Genomic DNA, 26,405 nt, shown 5'->3' with positions numbered 1-26,405 from the left:
CCGCATCAACAGGCTCTTTAGTTCCTCTTCACTTTCTGCCATTAGAGTGGTATCATCTGCATATCTGAGGTTGTTGATATTTCTCCCTGCAATCTTGATCCCAATTTGTGACTCCTCTAATCCCGCATTTCTCATGATGTGCTCTGCATACAAGTTAAATAGGCAAGGCGACAGTATACAGCCTTGCCGAACTCCTTTCTCAATTTTGAACCAGTCAGTGATTCCATGTTCAGTTCTCACTGTTGCTTCTTGACCTGCATATAAATTTCTCAAGAGACAAATAAGATGCTCTGGTGTTCCCATCTCTTTAAGAACTTGCCACAATTTGTTGTGATCCACACAATCAAAGGCTTTAGCATAGTCAATGAAGCAGAAGTAGACGTTCTTCTGGTACTCCCTAGCTTTCTCCATGATCCAGCGTATGTTGGCAATTTGATCTCTAGTTCCTCTGCCTCTTCGAAATCCTGCCTGTACTTCTGGAAGTTCTCGGTCCACATATTGCTGGAGCCTAGCTTGTAGGATTTTGAGCATAACTTTGCTAGCATGAGAAATTAGTGCGATGGTGCGGTAGTTTGAACATTCTTTGGCATTGCCCTTCTTTGGGATTGGAATGTAAACTGACCTTTTCCAATCCTGTGGCCATTGTTGAGTTTTCCAAATTTGCTGGCATATTGAGTGTAGCACTTTTACTGCATCGTCCTTTAAGATTTTGAATAGTTCAACTGGAATGCTGTCACTACCACTAGCTTTATTGTTGCTCAGACTTCCTAAGGCCCATTTGACTTCACATTCCAGGATGTCTGGCTCCAGGTCAGTAACTACCCCATTGTGGTCATCAGGGATGTTAAGCTCGCTCTTGTATAGTTCTTCTGTATAATTTTGCCACCTTTGTTTGATCTCTTCTGCTTCTATGAGGTCCCTACTATTTTGGTCCCTTATCATACCCATCTTTGCATGAAACGTTCTCTTCATATCTCCAATTTTCTTGAAAAGATCTCTGGTCCTCCCCATTCTATTGTTTTCTTCTATTTGTTTGCACTGTTCATTTAAGAAGGCATTCTTATCTCTTCTAGCTTTTCTCTGGAATTCTGCATTCAGACTGCAATCTATATCAACATCAATTTAATCATAAGATCATTTTTTACCTTACATGTATTTGTAAAACTTCGAATGTCATTTCAGTGGCAATGTTCCCCTTTATGCTGTTGATTCAATATGCATTAAGTCCTTGGATAGCAAAATCAAAGAATGTCTCTGGAGCTAAGTGTTGGCAACATGTGTTGCAACAGACGGCACCTACTTTTACATCCATTTTCTCTTATACATATTTCTAGAGAAGGTTGGTAAAGGTTATAATGTAGGTGGTCTGAGCAATCTGTTTGTATGACTGGTGACATAAAGTTTAATTAGGTAGTCACAAACAATTTTAGATTCAGCCTATGTAAATCATTTGTTTTCTTGCTTAAGTCTCTGTGTACAACACATAGAGCCATTACAGCCTCTTTTAAATAGTTAATTTCACATGTTCTCATGATACATTCTGCCCATCTGTAGTACTGGCAAATGTTGCAGGACAAGAACGTAGAAACCTCCCAAGTTAATTTTGTTTTTGAGAAATAGCCTTATTTTTATCTTTAAAAAAAAAACCCTTTCTCTTATTTTTAGATTAGCATAACCAAATACTTCAACATTAATTTGCAAGAATAAGTGAATGAAATTTAAAGTTTGTCTATGTTTTATACAGTATTTCACAGTCATGTGAATAAGCGTAATGTACACAGCTTATTCAACCCCTAGAGACTTATGTGGTATTTGGCATTACTTCTCCCAACCAAACCATTCTCACTAACAGTCTGGGCTAGTGGTACAGTCAGGCTCATTACTGAATGGAAGAATTAAACAACCAGGAATATGAACTAACAGGACAGAACTTCACTACAGGGACAGAAGCTACATCCAGTGTGAAGGGTGGAATTGGTTGTAGTATAACTAGCAGTATAGCAATGGTACTTTCAACCCATCACTTTTCAAGGTCACTAGCATGTTCTCAAAGGAAAACTGATCCTGCAGCTGAAGCTGAAAATTTGGGATGAAAAGTAGAATCAGTTGTGTTTCTGAAGCCCTTCCCTACAACCTGCTGCATCTCATCAAATTTCCCTGGCTGGGTGAGCAAAACAATTCACCTTCCAGCTCAACCCTACAATCAGCCAGCAATTGGCCCCCAATCGTCCTAACCTAAGTATTTAGCTGCATACCCAGCCAGATTCCACAGCAGGACATCAGAAGCCAGATTCCTGGTAATAAGGTTCTGGTGGCTCTAAGCAGCCTGTCCCTGTTATAATAGATGCAAACAGGCTGCAAACAGCTTGTTGATTAACTGATTGCCTGGTCACCACTGATGAGCAGGATAGGAGCCAAAGCAGCAGGTGTTCATGGATATCTGCCCCCTCCCACCCCCGCACCACACACTGCTGTCAGCCTTCTAGCACCAGGGGTTTTTGAGCTATTTAGTAATGAGCCAACAGCAATTTGTCCATGCTCAAAGGCATGTTTACCCCTAGCGATGTGCCCTTTGAAATAAAAATTTAAAGGGCCCAATGCATATTGTCATGGAGAAAGATCTAGTAAGTTGGGAAGTGCTCTGCCATCTGCACGGCCTCCAGACGGTGCTACTGAGACTGTATATGTGATTTCATACACAACACTAGACTGGATCACAGACACTGCTAACTGTTGGCAAGGGGAGACAAGACTGTAACTGGGGCTGACATCAAGGTTGGGGGGGGGTAAAAGGAGTAAGGAGGAACTGTGTAGACAAGCAGAATACAGGTTGTGTGAACAGTACTCCCCTTGTGCCACAGAATATTAGTTGTTGGAGAGCAACAGAAAGACGACACTATTGCCACCATGCTCTGCTGGTAGGCTTCCAGAAAGCATCTGGTTAGCAGCTGTAGGAGACAGATGGATAGACTAAATGGACCTTTGGCCTGATCCAGCAGATATTATGTTCCTACATTTTATACAAGAAAAGTAGGAATGAACCAGAATAACACAAACAAGCAGAAATGCAAGGATATTTTGATTTCATGAACCACAAACAAAGAATTTAAATGTTCCAGCCCTTCCTTGGAGGCTACTTAGAAGGATGCAAGCAAACCCCATAGAAGAAGCAATGTTTAAATAAGGCTCTTCTCCTACATGTTGGCCTAAACACACATATCATTTACATGCATTCCATACCTTTGGCCCAAAGTAACAGTTACCCCCAACCACACAGAGAGCTAACACAGGTAAATGGTTTTATTTTGCTGTCACACAGAGAAAACTGCAACGTTTCAATCCAGGATGTGTGATTTCAAAAAGCAATGACATTTCCAGTTATCTACCATGATATAATGCCAAGGGGCTAACAATTTTGTTTACTGCTGTCTTTGCACATCAAGGAGCGACATAGCTACAGACATCACAGAAAGGGTAGCAACATATCTCTTATTCTCAAAATAGCACACATCATAGAGAAAGAGACAACAGCAAGGCAAAAAAAAAATTACCGATCAAATAATTTGTTTTAATTCCAAAAGGCATCACTTGTAAGGTAACAGGAAAAAGATGATGGAATAGTTTTAAAGACATGTGGAATACTGTCCTGCCTGATTGAGCCCATTCTGGAAAAATGCACTGCAGCTCCAGTCTGCTGTTCAGTTCCCTGCCTTAGCTAATTACCATCCTGTTCCATGAATGATTGGCACATTCCTACCTTCCTCACTCACTCACATCATTTAAGGCAATCATGACTGACACAAAGCAAATGCCTACTGCAGCATTCCCAATTTACTAGGGGCCACTAGCTAAATGGCCACTAGAGATATTAGTAGGCTCCTCAACCTTGTAGCAATGACATTCTGAAAAATTAAACCCAAAACTTTCTGATCTGTTTGCATTACTTCCACCTGCTCAGGTGGGAGCAGAAATCTGAAACCTGCTCTCTCTATGTCCATCTGCCTAATCATTTACTTTAGCTTGGTGTGAACACCTACCATCTGCAGCTCCATTCTGTAGCAGGTTTTCTAGCATTTATTTCTATCTGGATATTTTGAGCATTTATACCACAAGCTTTTCTACATAAAATGACAAGCTAATATATAATCTTTTCAGATGACCAGACATCTGAATGAAAATGAGTGTTAGTATTGATTTAAAATGAAAAAGTTGTATTATACATACATAGTAATGGCAGTTTAGGTAGAGGCAGCAGGCCTTTCAGAATCTTACCTTTGCATGGCCTTTCTCAACTTTTTTACCATTGAGAAACCCCTGAAACATTCTTCAGGCTTTGAGATACCCTAGAAGTGGCATGATCATTCAGAATATGGTTGGGAAGCACAGCTGTGTACACACGCATAGAGTCCCTCCCCTTCCCCCCTTGAGGCCCATTATTGTCCATATTGGGGGAGATGCTGGTTGACATGACCATATATAATCATATCACCTGATAAATGCTTAACTAATATCAAATATATATATATATATATATATATATATATATTTTTTTTTGATATATATATATATATATATATATATCCTTCCAGGGCCGTCAAGAAACCCTTGGGTTTCATGAAGCCCTGGTTGAGAAAGCCTGCCATTGCATTTTAAATTGGTCACATTTTCAGCATAAGTCTAAATGATCCTAAGATGCCAGCTTTGAATAACTGCATGTTGTGACTTCAAAACAACCATAGTTTTTTCTAGTTACAAGTTCTGGAAGAAGATGGAAAAGGGAGGAATGGGGAGCTTGCTTTACAACAGTTCTGATGAAAAGTCTCCAGCTATTTACTGTATTTAATTATTATATCATATAACTCTGCAATCCCGAAACTTGTACCTGTGGGTGTCATAGTGTACTGCTCCCTTTATTTTTTCCCCAAAACATGTTTCCCTCAAAGCAAACAGCTAATCCTGGCTTTGGATCAGTAGGTGCTTCAGAATTCAAGGGACATCATATTTTTTATCTGCAGAACACCTATATAGAAACAGTAGCCTCCATCATAGCAGGACACTTGGCTTGGAACATTTTGTGATACCACATTTCCCAACACTTTTGGGATTAGAATCAGCTGCCATGACAGCCATTTCCTGTTGGTCCCCATTCAGGATTCTTAGAATTCCAAAAGTGCCCATAAGTTGAACAATGTTGGGACCCCAGACTGTGAGAACAAGCTGGTATTCCATCAGTCCCAGGCTGGCACCTAAGCCAGCTTTAGATACTGCTTATGAGATGAGGTAGTTTGTCTAATCATAGAATCAGAGCCTGTTATTCCATGCATGTTAATCAAACTTTTTGGGCTTCTTTTTTTTTTTTTTTTTGCAATGAATGTATGGCAAAATACATAGAGCAGGAAGTATTGGAAATAAATTTAACAGCAATTGGCCTGAGCTAAGGAACTTTTGAAAGCAATTATCCCAAAATCTTGTTGGTCTCTGAAGTGATACAGGACTCAAATCTAGTTTTCCTGAGCTAGTAGTCTGGAGATCGGCTGAAATTATGGAAGATCTCCAGGCACCACTTGGAGGTTGGCAGCCTATCTTCAGGGATCTCCTCGAGGGAGAAATGCCAAAATATGCTTGTAAAGAAAATCTAAGAGTGTTATGCAGAGACAGACAACAGAAAACCCCTCTGAATGTCTTATGACTCTAAAAACACTTAACTGCCCCTGCAAAGCAAAGTGGCTATGGTAATTAGCCTGAAGTATACTTGCAATCCATTAAAAATATGCAGTTCTCAATTTATACTAAGAATTTTCCTATTAAGCCAGAAAACACATTTTATCATAGCTTAAAGTGTTAGCATGTTGGCATGTTTTTCTTCCAATGTGTGGACTTATCCATAAAAATAAAAATGCTGCAGCTGACTAAAAGTTCAGTTTTCAGCATTATTAATCATACACATGTATTGTCCTAAATTTAATTGTGTCAGACATGCTAAATTTGGTTTCTGCAAAGTTCCATACTGAGAATTCAAAATCCCTGGCAACAATCCTGGCTTAGGAAACTCCTGTTCCTGCAGAAAGGCAAAGCTGATGAGCCCAGCTGCCTAGCTCTGGGAAATGTCAGTTTCAATTGGGTTATCTCCAAGGGTAGAGAAAAACAATCTTTTACTTTTGGAAAAATTAAATTGCTTCAAAAATTAAAGTTGATGTGTTTAAAATGATTAAATGCTAAAATGGGCTAAACAAGCCCATTCAGCCAAGCATCCTGACTGAATGCTAGGCCCAAGGGAAAGGGGAGGAGCCAGGAGTCATAGATGGAAAAATGCCTGCTGATCTACTCTAGGGACTTGATCCTCCATGGAAAGGGAGGCATCAGGAGGTAGAACTTGGTGTCATCAGCATATTGGTGACGCCAAAGCCCAAACCTTCTGATTAGCTGGTCAAGAAAGCACATGAAGATATTAAATAATGTTGGGGAAAGGACTGCCTACTGTTGGGACACATTGGAACAACCAATAATAGGACTAGTCCTCCCCAACTGTGGGGTCCGTGGGGGGAGTCGCGAGCAGGGGGCGAATTGGGAGGGGGAGTTGGGGGGAAGAGATAGAGAGATAGAGGAAGCAAGGGAGAAGGAAGGAAGGCAGCCAGGGAGGTAGATGGACTTGGAGGGGAGTGGGGGGAAAGGAGGGGGGTATTTGAAGAGTGGGGGGGAAGTTACAAGGGGGGTGAATTGAGAGGGGGAGTGGGGGGAGGGGCAGGAGAAGGCTCCTGGGTGGGGGGGTGGCGCGGCCTTCTGCCAGCCCCAGTAGCTCACTAGCAGCAGCGAGGAGGCTGCGAAGGAGTGTCTGGGCCCGGCAGAAGGCTCTTTGTGGCGGTGTGAGGTGGGGTAGCCTTCTGGCAGTCCCAGGGGCACCCTCTCACCATCCTGGATGCTGCAAAGGTGGCCTGGGGCTGGCAGAAGGCTCCCGAGCAAGGGCCCTAGGGCGGGAAAGGAGCAGGGAGGCTGCATCCTCGACACAGTGTCCCTGCTCCTTTCCCCAGTGGGAGGAGAACCCGAGTGGAGGATTCACCGCGCGGCCATCCTTCAGTGTCTGCATGGTGACTCCCCGGCTGGGCCAGGAGAGGCTGGGCCCAGCAGCCAATGGATGGACACTTGGAGGGTCCTGGATGGACACTTGGAGGGCCCAATCAGGAGCCACTCCAAGTTTTTATCCCGGACAGAGCCCACCATTTCTCCTCCCACATTGCCCTTACCCTTTTATTTAATACCGCAGGAGCGGTTACAGATGGTATGTTTTAATAGTTTCAGCAACAAGTGAACATGTACTGTTGTTTAACAAATAATTGATAAGAAATGCTATTACGCTATGATTTAAATCATTAATTTTAATTGTCTCATTTAAATAATTCAACCTAGTTGCCCATATTTGTATATCTGCAATACAACAAACAGCTCAACAAAATCATGTGGACATTGTATCAACTCTGAGAGCTTTGCATAAATAAATTTAAGAAATTACTTACCAGATATTTCCTCTAGACACTGTTTGGCAGTCTTACTGTATGACAGATCCATTTTTGTAGGACTGGTGCAGGAGTCAGCAAGTGGGAGAGAGGTACTGTCATTTTCTGAATGAGTTCTGAAATTAATCAAGAAGACTGACTGTATCATCTGTAATAACTAGAGCACTGGTAAGTGTTAACTCACTTTAAAACTCACTTCATATCACTTTCATATGACTGCAGTGTATTAGGTTCTTAAAGCAAATAAGATTATTATTATTATTATTGTTATTGTCATTATTTGTATTATTTGTATTTCTTGACCGCCACTCTTGGCAGAGTCAGCTTGTGGCAGATTACAAGATAAAAATAGACAAATACAATCCACTAAAATATCCCCCTAAAAAACAGTAATTAATAAAATACAACCGATAAAATCATGACGGCAAACCAACCCACCAACCCCCGCTGGGGACCAGGGGAAACAGCTGGCTACCATACATAGAACATGATGAAGTAACCTCCCCTCCTTACTCCTCCTTTGGGTGGGCCCACAGATCTTCTCTTCGCACTGACCTCAACTATAGACCTGGTGGAAGATGGAAAAATGCCTGGCAGGCTACCTTCTTGACCTGTGCCTCCATGGATAGTGAGGCATCCAAAGTCACACCAAGATTCCTGGCCTGGGGTACAGTGACTAGTTGTGTCCCGGCCAGGGTGGGCAAGCGCACTTCCTGGTCTGCCCCCTTCGTACCCAACCATAGGACCTCTGTCTTGAAGGGGCTGGGTTTCAGGTGACTCAGCTTGAGCCACTCAGCAATTGCTTCCAAACATCTGGCAAATGGATCCGGGGGGGAGTCCGGGTGGCCATCCATGAGGAGATAGAACTAGGTGTCATCAGCATAATGATGGCAACCCAGCCCGAAACTCTGGATCAGCTGTGCCAGAGGGCGCATGAAGACGTTGAAAGGGTGGGGGAGAGTACCGCACCCTGAGGAACTCTACACAGGAGCTGACAGGGATGCGATAACTCTTCTTCCACTGCCACCCTCTGGGATCGATTATGGAGGAAGGTGTGTAACCAGTTGAGAGCTGTGCCCTATATCCCCATCATGGCGAGGTGGTGGGTCAATAACTCATGGTTGACTATGTCAAACATGGCCGAAAGATCAAGCATTATATCTATATGGTGCAAGGGAGGATAGTTTACTATGGAGATGCTTTTTACAAGATAAAAGATAAAACGCTTAGTATCTTTAACATACATGCCCTACAAAATGGGGACATAGTGAAAATCAACCCATGAACTCTCCCAGTCTTGTAGCAGTCAAACAAATCAATTTGTGAGCTTTGGTACCTGGTAGAATGGATCCCATGGAAACCATAGGTATTACATTCACAGGGGTCTCCAGCAGACTTTCCTTTCCCTGCCTTCCAAATGTGGTGAGGATTGGATTTACAGGATCTGAATTACATCCCCCCCAAAGAAGGTGCCCCTAGAAAAGTGCTCTCTGTCATTTCCTGAGAGAGCAGTTTCTTGTGAAACCTTCTTTGGCAGGCCATAACTCAGATCCAGTAAACCCAATCCTCACCATACTTGGAGGACATATAGAGGAGATCTGGTGGATGTCCCCTTCAAGGGTGTTGTCTCTAGTTTGCCCAGAATCCATTCTGCTCACATCCTGCACCTGTCAAAATGACCACCAATATTTAGATTGAGTGGAAACAGTCTGTCTGGAAATGTATTCCTTTATGAATTGGCACAAACCTCCATGAACAGCTTGAAAGTTTGTAGAAAGTTGGTTGACTTACCACAAGTTTCACATCACAAATGATAAACTGGCCAAAATTCATCATGCTAAAGTTCATACCTATCCCTAATGATCAAAAGGCCACTTATCAAGTCTCTTTAAGGAAGGGGAAATTACACATTCAGAGAGAATACAATATTTTACTAGTAATAGATCTCTGATTAAATTTTAACCGACCAAGAATGCCCATGCAAGCATGGGGTAGTGGTTAAGAGTGGCAGCCTCTAAACTGCAGATCCAGATTTGATTACCCACTCCTCTACCTTGGGCCAGTTACAGTCCTATCAGAGCTCTCTCAGCCCCACCTACCTCACAGGGTATTTATTGTGAGGGGAGGAAGGGTAGGCAACTGTAAATTGCTTTGAGACTCATTTAGGTATCGAAATGCAGAGTATAAAAACTAACTCTTCTTCAACTGCTGCTGCTAATTAATCAGATTTACTCAATAAGATGACTTGTGACACGTTTAATCAAAAAGATGAATTTAAAAGCTTCTCTCCTTTGTCATCTCTCTCAGAGGACGATCAGCTGAAAGCTGATATGAACATTCTTCAATCATTTTGTTCCTACCCTCTGAGGAACAAGACAATATAATTGCCTGATTTCAGAAATTAGCGCATGGACTACTACAAGTGAATCAGAATCAAAATCAGCTAACCAATTAAAAAAGAGGGGTTTTTTTGCTGTTCCATACAGGTCTCCCAACAAGACTAAGAAAAAATCTTTAGCAAGTCTTCTGGATGCAATCGGTCTTCCCTAAGCCAGTAAGAAGCCATGTGATTCAAACCTGACAAGACAGAGAATTCCTATTCCTCTTGAGCCAAGAATTATAATTGTTGGGAAATATCCCCAAGCTGTCAGTACCAGACTCCCTAGCAGGGAAAGAAAGAAAGAAAAAGATTACCTGGCTCATGGACTTTATATCTTAAATTGAGCTATAGGTGTCTAGGTCTTAAGAGTTTATTGCAAAGAAGATACTAAAGTTGGCTAAATTTTCAATCCAAAGACATTTTATTCCATTGAATGGTTATTTAGAGGTTGATGGAGCTGGTGGTTTTATTCCTGTGCCCCAGAGGAGCAAGTGTAATAGATTATATTTTGGCTCTACCTGAATACATTTCCCACTTTAAGCATTTAAAAGTTGGTGATTTTATAGGAAGTGATTATCTCCTTGACTCTTTGGAACACTATTCTGTTCCAACATAAAGCTTTTCTTTAAACATAAAGCTGTCCTACTTTACATTGACAATGCTGTTATTTTGATTCAAACCAGGGTTGATTTCTCCAGTTATTGTTCCCGAGAAAGCTTGGTGATTAATTATCTGAAATCTAAGATCTTAGTTTTTACCAAGACCAGGAAATAGAAACTTCTTCAGTGGTCAATGAACAGGACTAATAATGAACAGGTTATGGCCTTCTCCTATTTGGGGATCCTGTTCTTGGCAGATTTATATTAACCACCACTACCCCCAAAAGCATCATTTAACAAAGCAAAATCATGTGCAAATGCTATAAATAGTTTTTCCATAATAAAGGGGCAAAAGTATATTCCTGGAACTGTGCACGCCTTCAATTTGAAAGTGGTCCTCCTTGTTCTTTTCAGCTATTTGGATCAAAGCTACCTCTGATAATGTTGATTGATCTCTGGCCCAGTTTTTAAGACAAGTATTGAATATTCCCTGTTGCATATCAAATGTTATATTGTGGGTAGAATTTGAAAGCAAGGCTCTGGGTCTTCAAACTGAGTCTAAAATTGTTCTGTGTTGAAGACGCCTTGCTAGCCAGTCTGAAATGGGATACCCACAAATCGATGAAAGCCCTGAATGAGAAAATGACATTATTTGGAATCTTGGCTAATCTATTTCTGATATGGGCAAATCCAAAGAATTTTCTTTGATCAACAAGCATGTCCTAGGAAGTGATTACAGCAGTTACTTAAGAGCCCATCAAATTTGTTCATCCCCATCTTTTGGTCTCTTTTTTCCAAAATCATCATCATATGACACTTACTTATTTGCAAGATTATTATACCCTCAGTATATCTACAGGGGAGATTTCTGAATAGAGCATATTCTGACAGAATTTGCTCTCATGGCCTTAATAGGATTGACATATATTTTCATGTTTTGCTTGAATACAGGTTTTTTGAAAATATAAAAGATCATTATATCAAGCCTCTAACTACATCCTGGAAACTCTAGCTCCTTTGCTTAGTGATAAGGATCCTAAAATCATTCTGACAACAGCAACTGGATAGCCTGCATGGTCCCTTCCAAGTCTAGAGTTCGATGATTCCAGGTAGGTGAGACAAACAGCTCTGAGAAATGCTGAGAGAGAGAACTACTCTATGAGAACAGTTCTGACAGGACTGTGACTAGCCTGCATGTGGAGGAATGGGAATCAAACCGGGTACACCGGATTAGAGGCTGCCACTCTTAACCACTACACCAAGCTGGCTTTCTTATGTTATGTTAATATAACATAAGATGCTATCATAGCTGTAAGGCAGTGAGGTTCCCAATTGACACTAAATTCCAGCATACTAATTTAGAATAAAAAACAAAAAGAGTTTTGTGAGTGGAAGATACAATGCATATATCTGTCATTGGCGTACATTAATAGGCATATAATCATTAATGATAATTTCGAATTCCAGGGAGATGCATTTCATTTATATATGATGTTTTGCAAAGTTTAAAGAAGACAGCATCTTTCACAGATCTAGTTCATTATATAAATATAGGAAAGAGGAAGCCACATCATCAAGTATTTGGCTCTTTTCATTTCTTTATAAGACAGAGGACACCTTGGGATGCTTCTCTGAAAGACTGTCTTTTCAAAAATAACCAATAAGATTTTTTTTTTGCAATGTTTACTGCTTTCAAGTTGCTTATCTATTGGGTTTTTTCAAAAGCCCATTGAAATGTATGAGCAAACACAGGTCTTTGAGCAAAATATACAATCCTGGTCATATTTTAAAATGCTTTAAAAGATATCATAAACAGAAGTTTGCATCTTGCAAAACATACTATGTTTCATTTTTTTCACAGTAAAGAACCCAGGCATGTCATCATTCCTTACATTTGGCTTTGACCTTTGCTATCATTACTTTGTACCAAAGCGGGCTTCTATCCATACCCTGAACAAATCCTGATAGTGCTGAATATTTTGCATTCCTGTACACATATTACAAATTGTGAGTTCTAAAGTGGAATTGGTCCATTATTTCCTCTCCTGCATGTTTACTGATGTATGATCATATAAAAACTTTTTGGGGTGCTGTAAGTTATCCATAGACATGTATTTGTGTGCATCAATAAAACCACAAAAAAGCAATCTGGATTGAATTGGGCCTATGTTGATATTGAAATTGTGTGGTTCTTTACCAATACATAGTAATACATATTACATCAGGCCATTTACTTTGCAGTGACAAGAGGAGGAAAATAAAAGAAGCCCACGGGGTTGCAGCTATCTCTAAAGTAATTTCTACAGTGACTGATACAGGACAAAGCAAAAAGATAGCCTGCCCTGCCTTACTGGGGGGGGGGGGGTAGCTTCTCAGCCTCCTTGTTGCTGTGGGTGGGAGATTTCAGTCCCTTCAATGCACACCCTTCGCCTCCCCAGCTGCTGCCTGCATGGAGACAGAGTAGCACACAGACACATGTTTACGATTTGTGCTGTCCTGGGGAGCAATAACAAGAGTCCCAACTTGGCCATCCACATGTCAGATGCCTTCCTTGCTGCTAGAAGCAAGCAACCCAGATCAGTGGTGTCTGCTGCCAAGTTAGTGTGGGCAGGGTTGTCGGTCTTAAAGACGTAAGTGGATTGACCTTACAAAGCTTAAAGAAATGGCTGCAGACAGAGCTGGAAGGCAGGCCTCTGTTCATAAGGTCACCATGAGTCAGAAATGACTTGACGGAACCTAACAACAACTGACGGAACCTAACAACAGCCAAAGGGCCCCACTCTGGCTCTGGTGCTATGGGCCCCACAAATCCTTAAACTGGATATGTATATATGGTGGTGGTGGTAGAAAGTGCTACTCAGTCACAGAGGTTCCATTTAATCACTATGTCCACTAGCCATCAATGGTCCTCTCTTTCATGAATGTATCTAAACCCTTTCACAGCTATTTCTATAATCACAGAGGACAGAATTGCAGCCTCTCTGTTTCTTGAGAAGAAGGAAGGAAGGAAGGAAGGAAGGAAGGAAGGAAGGAAGGAAGGAAGGAAGGAAGGAAGGAAGGAAGGAAGGAAGGAAGGAAGGGCCTGTGTGAGGCCCTGGGTGTGCTTTCCAAGCCTTTGGGAAGTGCCCCCTATCCCCCCTCCCCCCTGCGGCCTCTCACCTGGGGCCCTGGAACAGCAGAGTCACCGACGTGCCTTGCTCTAACAGCCAGGCATGTCTGTGAGGCAAGGAGTGAGGGCTTGGTGGGAGAGGGCAGGAGCTGTAGGGGCAGGACCAATCAGGGAGCAGCTGGCTGCACCCTGATTGGCCCTATTCCAACTCAGACAGGGAGGGCAGGAGCTGTAGGGGCAGGGCCTGCACCCTGATTGGCCCTGGAGAGGCCGGACCGTTCGTCCTCCAAGGCTGTTTCACAGTTATTGAGGCACCAAATGGATAAGATTATTCATCTGCAGACTGACCTCAGTTAAGCCCTATGATTTAATTATTATTCTTGTTCAATGAGGCTGCAGAGTAGAACTAAGGTCATGGCATTCTAGTTTATAAGTGCCATTTATTCTGTCTGAATCCTCAAATACCAAAGATTAGCTTTAGCTATCTTTTACACTCCAAAAGCCATAATATTAATATGCTTTACATGTTTTGACACATTCCACTTCTTCAGCCAGCTTGAATGAGTATTATGGATTATATACTTTTAGGACCAAAGCATTATCACAGCCAAAGTGCTGCAGAATATGAAGAAATGCCAAGTTAATAACAGAATTTCCCTTGACAGTACAGTTTTGAAATTAGCCCACCTTCACCCAAATTGGAAAAATCTCTCTCGGTCCCCTCAGTTGTAGTTAAATCTGGAGATCTACCTCTCAAGCAATCATGTTAGAATAAAGAAGACTTCTAATGAAAGTTGTCTCAAATCCTTTGGACTATTTTTGCTAAAAATCTCACACTAGCTGTGATTGGCAATGTTCGGCAAGTTGCCACTTTAATTTCACAACATTAAATGTAAATTACATAAACTGTTAATTCACTGGTGTGTTCATGCCTCTGATTTGCCATTTTAAGGATGGAGCAGCTTGCAGTAAATGTACAATAATAAATCCAGTATGCCAAAGGCATAGCAGGAAGCCCTGGAATGGAAGCAGAATACTTGCCTTCCTGAAATTAGCTGACTGAATATCTGTCAACATGGGCAAGGTTCAAACCATACACTCTCTTACTACAGAGCTTCTCCAGCCCAATAACCAATAAAGGATAGGCACTATGAATGAACATATTCATATGCAGGGCTTTCCACTTCAAACAGAATAGCTTTTTACAGTTGTTGAAATAGTTTTATCCAAGATTAGCTGTCCAGGGAATAAATGATGCAGGCTGTTCAGAGAAGAGGTCATAGTTCAGCAGTTCAGCATATGCCTTGCATGCTGAAGGTCCCAAGTTTGGTCTCTGGATTTCCCAATAAGAAGGATACCAAGAAACAGGTGCCATAATAAGCCCCTATCTGAACTTTTGGCGAGTTGATGTCTAGAGTAGACCTGATCAATATATAACTCAGCATAACAGTTCCATTGGTCTGTTCAGTGGAAGTTGCCAGTTAATTTGGAATATTGGTAGTTTTTGTTGTTCCTCAGGCCTCTCACATTCCTTGTACCTCTGCTCCTGTACTGTCTATCCATCTTGCTTGTTTGATATACCCTGTGTTCTGTCTACCCTTTTGTTTTGGCTGTCACTCAGTCCATGGTTCTTCAATTCCAGTGTTTCTAATTTCCATAAGTAAGAGTCCTCCTTGTTTGAACAAAGCTCTCCCCTTCATGCATCTGTTCACTTACAGGCTGCCAGCACATAGTAACCTGGAATTTGAGCACTCATATTGCTACTTATTTCTCGGGTGGGCACCAATATCCACCTGAGTCTAATCAGTGCCTAATAAATTATCCTTCAGGGACCAGATCCTGAGAACTACCCCCCCCCTCACCATTACGTCTCAGAAAGAGCACAGGCTTCTTGTCCTTTGCCTACAGAGATAGTCTTGAGGCCGTTTTGAAGAGCCTTCACCTGGAAACAGTTTCTACTTGCCATGGGCTTCCACGAACTAAAGGCTGCACACAGAATGTGATATGTAAGTATATATAGTAATGTGTGAAAATTATAAAATCTAGAAGGAATTGGAAGGAATTGGAAAAATCTTTCTGAGATGGCAAAATAGGAATTCCATATATGGGAAATGTTTCTGACGACTAAAACTGTATACATTAGATTGATTTTTATATCTTGTTAAAGAACACAATGGAAGATCTCAGTTCTATAATAAAGATGCAGAAAGGAAGGGAGATATAGCTCTTTGCCTAAACAGTAATAAAATGTTATTTTAGTAGTGAATGGGCAAAGACAGGAACAAGCATAAAAGCCAGTGTGGTGTAATTCAGGGGTAGTCAACCTGTGGTCCTCCAGATATTTGTGGACTACACTTCCCATGAGCCCCCTGCCAGCAAATGCTGGCAGGGGCTCATGTGAATTATAGTCCATGGACATCTGGAGGACCACAGGTTGACTACCCCTGGTGTAATTCTTCTAATAATAAATTTGGCTATGAGAAATTTATCATGTATATCACTTCCCTTTGCTTTTGAACAGGTAAATAAATAAATGTAGCTTCTGCTTGTCATATATATTTTGGCTCTCAGTAATGGTAGTTTTTGAAATGTCAGCTGCTAACATTTTTTAACTTTAGCTTTTAGATTAAGATTTTAAAAAGAATAAATGGAACACAGTAAAAACGCATTTATTAAGTAGAATAGTCTGGCCTCTTTCTGTTAGCAAGTGGTGCTGAAGATAAAAATTGCTTGAAGATTAAAAAGGGTTAGTAGAAGCGCTAAGGGAATGTATGTCATTATGCAGAAACCATCACGGCTTCATACCCAAGTTGGATGAGGGATAAACTATTTAAGCAAATTGCCAAGAAGACATTTAAGAATAGATGTAACATTTTGAAATAGCACAGTCTACAATTTTATACAGACTTCCTAGATTTTGTGGTCATAAATGAATGAATGACAACATATTTATCTAAAAAAACCCTTTAAAATTGTTGGCTATTATATTTTCAAAGTATGTATGGGAACAGTACCACTTATAACCACTATATTATGCATTAGGTTGAAGAAGACCATTTCCGCACTAGGAACTTCAATGCCCTGGCTCCCATGTGGGAACACAAATCCAGGGCAGAGAAGGTGCACCGGGCCAAATGTTCTACCGTACAGGAGCAGGAAGAGGCGGTATGTCGAAATTCAAAGGCTGCCGCTCAGGGCTGCAATCCTATTGGGTTTAGCGGGCAGAAAGTCCCATTGAACGCAATATGCAGATTAAAGCAAAGCGGACACTTCATCTTCTGCCCACATTGACCCCTTGAGTTCTGGCATCCTCCATGCACCCTCCCCCCAGTTTTTCCAGAGGAAAACATTGGGATCTTGGAGGAGCACTGCACAGGAGGTGGTGGGGGGGCATTCTTAAGTCTGTGTTTTTTTCTGTTCTTAAAATACCTAGCATGAACATGTTTGAGGAAATGTTGCTAAATACTGGGAGATGTATGGGTGAAAAATTCTCCTATGAAATCACCCCCCTCTTTTGAATGAAGAAACCCTTGTGTTAAATAAGCCCTTCATTTATTTAAAATATATAGATGAAAAAAGTCTGAAGGCTTTCTCAGTTCTTCCAATAGAAAAATTGGGAAATCTGGGGGAATACTGATCTTCCCCCCTCCCCAGTTTTCTGCTTTTCTACATACTCAAAATGTTGTGCCCATTCCTCTGTCTAAGACCCCAATAAAGCTGTGCAGGCCTTAGATGATTCCTGACCTCCAGGCTATGCCCCCAGTCAGTGGTGTCCCTCAATGGTGTCCCAACATTTCTTTACTTCCAGGAGAACATCAGAATCGATGCCATGCCTCTCTAGAAATTTCTGGAAAGCAGAGGAGATGATGTATGATAATAGTAGTCAATATGCACTATTTTTTGTTATGCTGTGAAAATAAAAATGCTATAAGAATAATAATACACATATATGCAACTTAAATGTTTTTCTTTTGTAGTCCAGTTTTCCCAAAGCAAAGGTGTAACTAAGACTTTTGCAGTGTTTCCCCTCTTAAATAGATATTCAAAAGACTGAAGCTTCATTATTTTATAGGTTATGTGTTATATGCAGGTATGCTTTAAAGATTTCATGGTTTTTTTTTAAATAACTTGCAAGGACTTATGGAGAAATATTATTATTTTAGATTGCATACATATGCACAAGACACCCAGCTGGTGCCTTATAGATATGGGGAGATAGGTAATTGCATTTTAGTTAATAGCCTTCTGCCCTGCATTTTTTCGCAAGGAGCTCACTTTGGATTATTAATTTGTTTTATCTTCACAAGGACCCTGTAATGTGCTTAATCAGAGTGGCTTGCCTATAGAGATGCAGTGGTTCCTGTACCTGAGCAAGAAGATTCACTTGCTGTTTTTTAAAGCTTAAAATACAGACTGGGATGCAAAGAACAATTTGCAGGAGTAGCTGTTTCTTAGGCATGCCTAGCAGGGTTGCTAGTCCTACAACTGTAACCCCATGGGCATTTGGGGGTATAGCCCAGGGAGGAGGATAGAGTGTAACAAGTGCTGTGGTGTTGCTTCTGGATTATTATCCAGAAGTGATGCCATAGCAACTTCTAGAAATTCCTCTAATCTCTATGGTAAAGTGATAACCCAGTACTGATTTCTTGACATATGTGACATTCCCCTCAACATTCTGCCAGAGATTGACAGCAGGCAATGGTGAGCAACTAACTGTAGGTGAGCAACTGACAAGCCTAATGCCTAGTAAGATATTTTGGCTGTTTTATTTTACTATCTTTTTAAAAAAAACAGACCCGTGTCCTTTACCTAGGGTTGTCAACTCTGGGTTGAGAAATCCCTGAGTATTTCTGGGGAAGGTGGAGCTTGGGAGGGAGTGAACCTCAGTGGGGTATAATGCTATACAGTCCACCTTCCAAAGTAGCAGTTTTCTCCTGTGGAACTTATCTCTGGGGAACTTCTCCCTTTGGTTTGTTCTTTCATACCTAGGACCTAATTGAGGAAGATATTAAACAACAAACAGACAAGAATAGATACCTATGGAACTCTAAACTCTAAACTTTGGAATCAAAAAAGCAGTCCCGCAGTATAATTTTCTGGAAACAACCCTCAAGCAACAAGCTGAGCTACCAAAGTATGGTATGACATCCAATTCCATCCACTCCCATGTTCCTTTCCCAGCAAAGACCAAAAACTAGGCAAAACCAAGACTGTTTTGGTCCCAAACTCAGGTCAGAAGCTGATATGAAATGGATTCAGAAAATCAGTTTCACCTAGGAAAATCCAATAAATCTATCATTAAAAATAATCTACCATATTAAATAACAATCCATATAAATTATACAATCTTGTCTTACCTATAAATAAATGGTGCTACTGTGGCTGTATTTGGGTGGCTGTATTGCTGTTGCTGAGGGAGTTGAACAATACTGCTTCCTGTTGCTTGTCCACTAGTTGCAGCCAATGAAATGGCAGTAGATGAACTAGGAGTAAGAGCTGTGCTGGATTCCTTTCCTTCTGAAGATGGCAGACTACAAGGAGTGGATGCTTTATCATTACCTTGACATTTTGCTGTTGACTGAGGTTGGTTTACTTTTGCACCCCTTGGTTTTTCAGTCTCTTTACTTCCTGAACACGCCAGAGATGGGCTTTGCTTAGATGTTGATACTTTTGATCCCGGTTTTGGTATTCCACTAGAGGAAGGGATTAAACTTTCTTTCTTGGTTGATGTAGTCTTGCTTCCCTTTGGGATCAGGCTTGCAATTTTTGAGGTCTTTTTTGTAGGTGTCTCTGTGGCCTGGTCCTTTTCTTCCTTTACTGCCTTCTCAGTGCAAACTTTATTTTTGTCCCTGCTCTTTTCCTCTTTGTCCTTTGGCTGTAGCAAAGACTTTTTATTGCTGAGATTTTTGCTTCCAGCTTTTGGAGGGGTTAGTTTCGGCGATATCTTAGGACTGCTGCTGGTGGAACCACCACTGTTGAGCCCACCACAGAAGCCATCTATTTCAATACACTCTGAAAGAGCTTCCTCATCTTTCCCACTATCATTTGGACCTGAATTTGATGATGACAAGGAGGGTCGCAGAACAGTTCTAGCATTAACGAGTTTGAATTTCTCCAACATGGATTTCTGCCCAGAGGAAGGAGTTTTTGGTCCCTCAGAGAGGGGTGGCTTAAGTCTATCTGAAAGTGGAGTAGGAGAGGTTGCGGGGCTGGGTTGCTTGACAGACAGCATGGTAGAGGTGGCACTGTGCTTGACATTCATGGATTTGCTGCGCCAAGGCTTGCTGGCACTTGGAGAGGGGATGGCAGAGACCAGCTGCTGCCCAGTGCTGGTGGGATGCTGTACATTTCCATTCATGCCTGTGGATGGGTGAGGGCCTTTGGGGGATTCTAGTTCAAAAAGAAAAATAACATTAAGTTTTCAGACTTCTTTAACCCCTCTCAAAATAATTTGTCATTCCAATTAGCTGAGAATTTGAAAGCAGAGCTACCAATGATTCCTCTAAAAGCCCACTCTAATTGATCTAGTTTATATATGTATAACTTACACTCTATCATATTTTGCTTCTGAAATTCTTTTTTCCAATTCCTTGAGTCACTTGAATAAAGAAATACCATCTTATAGATGAAATTAAATTTCATACATGTAGTACACTATAATGGCGATTTTATATTCAGTTAAAACAGTCCTTGATTGGATTAAGCTTCAGACACTCATATATTAACAGACACTCCAAATTACAAAAGAATGTGACTCTGGGCCTCTGGGAAGGGAGAAGAGGAATATGTATCTTTTAGAGATTTCATTATTTGCTTAGATCAAACACTTTTCCAGTTAAAGGTTTGACATGTTCACCCATGGTATTAGCAAAAAAGGAGATTGATGTAGTTGTAATGACTGCTGATATCCAGCTGAGAATGCTGTGGTGGCAAGAAGCTTGGCTAGTGCTGCTAAAACAGCTTCTATCTACATGGAGGTTTTGCTCCAGTTTTGTATCTGTACTGGGCTAAAGATGGTGGTTGATTTGTAGCATCAACAACACATTGTTGCCAAATCAGCTATCCTCCCTAATTTCCTCAGCTTTTCTGAAAGAACTTTTGAAGATCTCATTCTATGCATGCTACGTAGATAAGAAAGCACACGTTTTTGCAGTCACTGCATCCCCCTCCCCCCCCAAAAAAAACAACCCCACTATTTTTCTTGCCTCAGTCATGGCAGGGTTGCCATTTCCTTCCACCACAGGACTTTAAAAAATCCAGCGGTAATATCTGGTACAGGTGAAGTCGCAGGAATGGGGAGAATGGCAGTTGTGGGGGTCTAGAGCAAGTGAAATGTCTGAAAACTACCACATGGGAGCTTGTGGCTGGAAATGCCTCTGCATTTGTAGTGGCAATGGTAGGAACACATAAAATTGTGCTGTTTGGCTGTTGTCTAAAATGGTAGCAGCTCACAGGCAGCAGCTGTTTGTGATACATTTTTATATGACAAAGAAATAGAATAGGGCAGTGATGCCATACAACTTGAAACAAATCACTTCATAAGAGGGAGGGGAAGTTATTGAGTCATTTTAGAGACCAGTTCAACCACTGCGCCACAAGAGGCTCTAGCAGGGCCCTAGTAGGGTACAATTTTAGCAGGAGCAGTCAAACTGGGGGCAGAGAAATGGGTGTTACTCTGAGTGTCCTGAGTGTTACTCTATGGCCCTGATCCATAGGGGTGACAGCACCCATGGATAAACCAACCCTGCTCTTAGGGAAGTGGTCCACATCCAAACAGTCATACTCATCATAGTTAACTTAATTAAACCATGATTTTGTGTGACATCTAACTCAGCCATTGACAGGTAGCTGACAAACAGCAACTGAATGAGCAGTAATTCTCATGTTTTAAACAATAGTTGTACACCAGCATACTCGCAAAAACAGAACTCCATAATGATAGGTTATATATTATAGATTTTATAGTAGCCAGAAGCACCTCTAAATAAAAGAATTAAATATCATCAGAAATAGACTAAAATGTCTCCAAGTTCCAAAATGGAACTTAACATAGGTGCAATATTTCTTTTTAATATTAATTATATGAGAAAACTTGGAGTATGGATATGAAAACATACTGGAAGGGAAGGTATCCCTCTTTGCCTGACATGCTTCCTCTTTCAAGATTAATGACACCATGGCCCATTATGCACGGGAGTGATAGCGCACATTCGGGGTGGAATGGCGGCGATTAAAATCACTGATAACGCACGGAGCCAGCTGCAACTGGCCGCAGATTTGGTGCATGCCGCCGAAAAAGCCGCATTAGCGAAATGCAGAAGAAAGCGCAGCTTCCGGGTGACCGGGGCGCAATCAGAAGCGCCGCGTGCATAATCAGTTACTCTGGGTTTTGCTGCCGTTGCGTCCCACCCCTTGCATAAGCGGTTTGCTTCGCTTCTTCCCCCTCTGCGTTTTCCACGTGACCCAAAATTGCCGTTTCGGCGGCTGTGCATAATGGGCCCATAAGGAGGCTGGTTTTGATCAATGAAATCTCTCCTCTGCAGGGAGTGAAATCATGCCCGTGCAGGGTCCAGTCTGAATCAGTTCCCATGTGATTGCTATTGTCATTTTAAAAATTCTTGGAAGACCGTTTCATGAATCTCAGCATCATATTGGTCTGGCTCATCCAGTCTATTATACTGGCCATTTCCAGTGGAGAAAACTGTCATGGGGAAAGCCTAAACCTCCTCCTTACTAGTTGTCCCCTTATAACTAAGGTTCAGTTGTACATTAGTCTCCACCATACCATTTGCAGCCATATTTTGCAAAACAAAGCAAACTACATGAAAAACACATGAGGCTCTCTAAATTAAACCCATATTTTCAAATATGCCACTGGCCTGTTTAACATTATCCGACTAAATTAGAAAAATGAAGTGTTAATTGTGATTAAGGCCTTGAAACCCACCACTTATGCTTGCTTAATTATAGTGTATAATGTCATTACATAAGTCACATTTTACACTTAGCTAAAATATAATCTGAAGTTTGTAAATGTTATTCAGCACTATACAATATCAAAGAACATGAGCAAGCCATGCAAGAAGCATACTATTCTGTACTGAAAAAAAACTACATAGGCAGTCAATGGTTCAGTTTAGACCTTAGCATAAAAATTAAGGTGACCAGATTGTCCCACTTTTGGAGGGACATCTGGGGGTACCTGGCAAACTGTACTTATGTTGAAATTTAAAAAGATATATATTACAATACTATTTTTGCGTTCTATGCGTTCTATGAAACTTTTTGTTGCTCCGTATTGACCAAATTTTAAATCAAGAACCCCCCTCCCCCCCCGGTCAATGGTGTCCCGCTTTACCAATGTTAAAATCTGGTCACCTAAATAAAAATACAGAAGTTAGTTAAGCCCAAGGTGTTAATGGATTTAGTCATGGACTCTGTCTTTTCTTACAGATTCAGAAACGCTGCCAATGTTGTCATGGACAATCTCTTTTATCCAAGAAGCAGCCCAATGTTATTCTAATGCTGGACAGTTGTAAATATTTAGGTGGTTAGTTCTTCATGTTTTTTCTTATTCTTATTCAATTGCTGTTGCATTGTTACTGGTTTATGCTGCTGCAAATATACAGTTGTGTTTGTTTTAGGCTGCTATTAATTATCACTATCAGGGTTTTAACTATATTATCTGTTGCTGATTTGTCAATTTATTTGCATAAGAATTTTGTTGGCTATTTTAATATTAGAAATTACTTTGGAGATTATTAATCAAGAATGCAGTATATAAGCACATCAAACAAACAATAAATAAGCATCTTTACATGCAAATGTTTGCTAAGCTCCTATATTCCTATAGTAGAGATGGCTCCTGTAAATATAACACTATTTTCAAATAGCATTCTTTTTTCATCTTTTAGAGAAACTGATGATGGAAAGCTAAACCATATGGCTCCACATCACAAAAACATATATTATAAACAAGTATTTACTTTCAGTTTATTTTGTTCTGATATGTTTGTTTTATAGACATTACTGTTTAACCCATCAAAATATAATATATTGCAAATAAATATGTAATTTAAAAAAATGATACTGCAACATTTACATTGATTATGTAAATAACAGAAATTATAGAGGCTGGATGTAAAGATGTATTTTCATCAATAAAGACTCTTTCCATAAGGGGAAGAGCAACCTTAGGGCCAACCTCAAATAGTGATTCTCTACATAAAATATCACTACTAATGTTAAACAATATCCACTGATACAATTTTTTCAATATACATTAACCTTCCTAATCCAAAATGTATATATATTCCTAATCTTCAAAGTACATTACTATTGTTTACACTAAACCATTGTCTCATATAATGCTGAGAACCGCAAGCTTGGTCTCCTCTTTGGGTTTAATTTTGAGCACTCGATGAACAGAAACCATCTTTGTACAAATAATGTCTGCTCTCATGTTTTTCCCCCTACACACTACAAACTTATCGATCAACATAGTTAACCAACATTTCTTCAGCCAGATGTTGTGGTGACCATATTTCTTAGCTAATGAGTGCTATACTTCACCAAATAAGATTAACATTAGTGAACCTTCTGTTCTCAGAACAATTATTAATCAGCCTAGGCTGAGATCAAGCTAAGTCTATACTCAAACAAAGATCTAAGGACATTAGCTGGCAAAGGGAACTAGAAAGGGTTCCTTCACTTCCTGCTGCCAGACAAGATTAAATATAGGCTCTTTAGAGATCAACAAGCAGAGAAGAGCTTTTTCACAGGCTATATGTTCAACCCTGTCCTCAGCTGTTCTGGAGGGCCGCTACAAGAAAATTCCTCTGCCACAGAGACTGGCCATGTCCTAGTGGCCAGACAGAAAAAATAGAACATGTATTATTACACTGTCCAGCCAATTCTAGATAGACTCCAAAGTGTTTCCTCAATGGAGCAAGTTAACTTCTTAACGATGAAAACAGTCAAACAACTCTCCACACTGCTAAGTTCTGTGCTGCTGCTATTAAATTGCGTTGTATATCCATAGGACAGAAAGTATCTCCTTTGATATAATTGATTTGCTACTTTACAGATGGTATTTGAATGATGAGTTTTAATTATGGTTTAGGTTTTATACTGCTGGTTTAAAATACGTTTCTGTAAACACATTTTTGGGGGTATTTACTGATATTTTAAATGGATCTTTACAGTTTGGTCTAAAAGACCATAAATAAATTTGTTGTTGTTGAGCTACGATTTCGCTTACTACTTTACATCTTCTCTTCCAGAATTATTTTACAATAGGGCAACTCTACCTGGATTTGATAGAACAAGATTTTCTCCCAAAGGCACTGCCAACACTGGGTGGAGATGTTATTAAACATTTTCCCTAATTTAGCAATGGTGCAATGCCACCTAAACATTTTATCTCATAAATGTTAGCTGATGTGGCTAAGATAACTTTATAGATTGCCCCCTGACTGTCTTTGGTGATTTCTTGCATCAAATTACATTGCCGTCCCTTCCTATATGTTGGTTCTTTATAATCCAATTTCAGGAGGACCACATAGAGTTTTGCTAATAGGCCTTGGATGCTTCAGAGTACATCATTAGCTTCTCAAAAACATTCAATGGCCAGAAAATGTCAACTCTTTGAGCTAAATTGCAGATAAAGCTTTTGATCTACTGATACTGGAATTCTATCACAGGCTTATTTCCCATCCTTTCCTTTATTTGATTACATGAATAAATGTTCCATTCTTTCAAGAAATATGTGATTCAACTGAAGCCAGCTTCCTCCTGTTTATGGAAGAATCTTGCAAGCCCAGCTTGCCTGAAATGGTTATTATGCATAAGTGTTTATTATGTATAAGAGAAGATTTTATTTCTAAATGTTCTTATTTCTAGATTTTATCATTTATAGACTTTCTCCTAAGCCATATTTAGCTTCAGAAAAGGGAAGAGTGACACACTTCACCAGATTAGTTTATGAAAAACCAACCATTGCTTAAAATAATGAAACAGGGAAAGATATCATTTGGGGAAGCTAGCCTGGGCAACAATGACAATCTCGAAGCACATTAACTTTCCAGAATCTAATCACTCTGCAGCCACTGACATACCAATGGCCACTTTGTGACTACAGGCTTCCAGACAGGCAAGGAGGTCATAAGGAAGGTGAGGTATTCTCCTATGATACTATCCAATCATTGGCCACATCTAGCCGCCTGCCATAGGTTTGGCAGGGGGCAGACTTAGCAGGTGCATTGGTTGCCCTTCCCTATTGTCAGGAGTTATTTAACAGCCTTGACGGCATTGAGCCCCCACTCTTTTGCTGAATTGGTTATATTGCATTTGGTTAACGTGTATTGCTAAGTTACAACTTTATGGAAATTTCAGATACTAGGCCAGATCCATTTGTGTGGAGGCTGCACTTGTGTGGCCACCTCCTTATAGGATCTGGGGGGAGGGGTTGAATCCTTTAGTAGCATGCTGGGCACGGGGCAAGTCGTCTGGTTCCACTCCCAGGTGGAAAAGACTTGTGCCTTTGTGGTCAACTTGTCCTGGTTTCCCTAGCATGTGGGCTGGTATCAGGTTCATCAACTGTCAGTCTTGATGTTTGTATCTGACCCTATGCTGTGCCAAATACAATGAATCCTGTAATCAATAAATCTGTGGCCTGTTTTCAGTCAATTATCACCTGTATTGTTTCCTTGGTGTATATTTCTCCTTGTTTGGTGCCCTCGGTGCTCTGAGGAGCATAATCTAAAAAAGTAATCAGGACCATAGTTCTCGTGGTCTGGATTTCTGCT

At 40.6% G+C, this 26,405-nt stretch overlaps 1 protein-coding gene and 1 long non-coding RNA gene across 16 annotated transcripts in view; one reads left to right on the top strand and one right to left on the bottom strand.

The window, feature by feature from the left end:
- Positions 1 to 26,405, bottom strand: part of NAV3 (neuron navigator 3) — a 548,360-nt gene that overhangs the window by 124,968 nt on the left and 396,987 nt on the right. For all 14 annotated transcript variants that reach the window (XM_077338887.1, XM_077338888.1, XM_077338889.1 and 11 more), the window contains 2 exons: positions 18,957 to 19,989; positions 7,512 to 7,627 (listed from right to left, as the gene is read on the bottom strand). In XM_077338887.1, coding sequence (XP_077195002.1) covers positions 7,512 to 7,627; positions 18,957 to 19,989 — 1,149 coding nt within the window. The remainder of the gene's footprint in view (positions 1 to 7,511; positions 7,628 to 18,956; positions 19,990 to 26,405) is intronic.
- On the top strand, positions 7,570 to 16,762 carry LOC143838095 (uncharacterized). Of its 2 annotated transcripts, none has more exons than XR_013231223.1 (3): positions 7,570 to 7,679; positions 15,508 to 15,605; positions 16,642 to 16,762. It is a non-coding gene; the product is annotated as an uncharacterized LOC143838095 (long non-coding RNA). The 2 variants fall into 2 exon arrangements; XR_013231224.1 differs by lacking the exon at positions 7,570 to 7,679 and adding an exon at positions 11,541 to 11,599.

Source organism: Paroedura picta, chromosome 5, assembly GCF_049243985.1.
Source record: "Paroedura picta isolate Pp20150507F chromosome 5, Ppicta_v3.0, whole genome shotgun sequence".
NCBI lineage: Eukaryota > Metazoa > Chordata > Lepidosauria > Squamata > Gekkonidae > Paroedura > Paroedura picta.
This window is presented reverse-complemented; position numbering and strand designations above follow the sequence as displayed.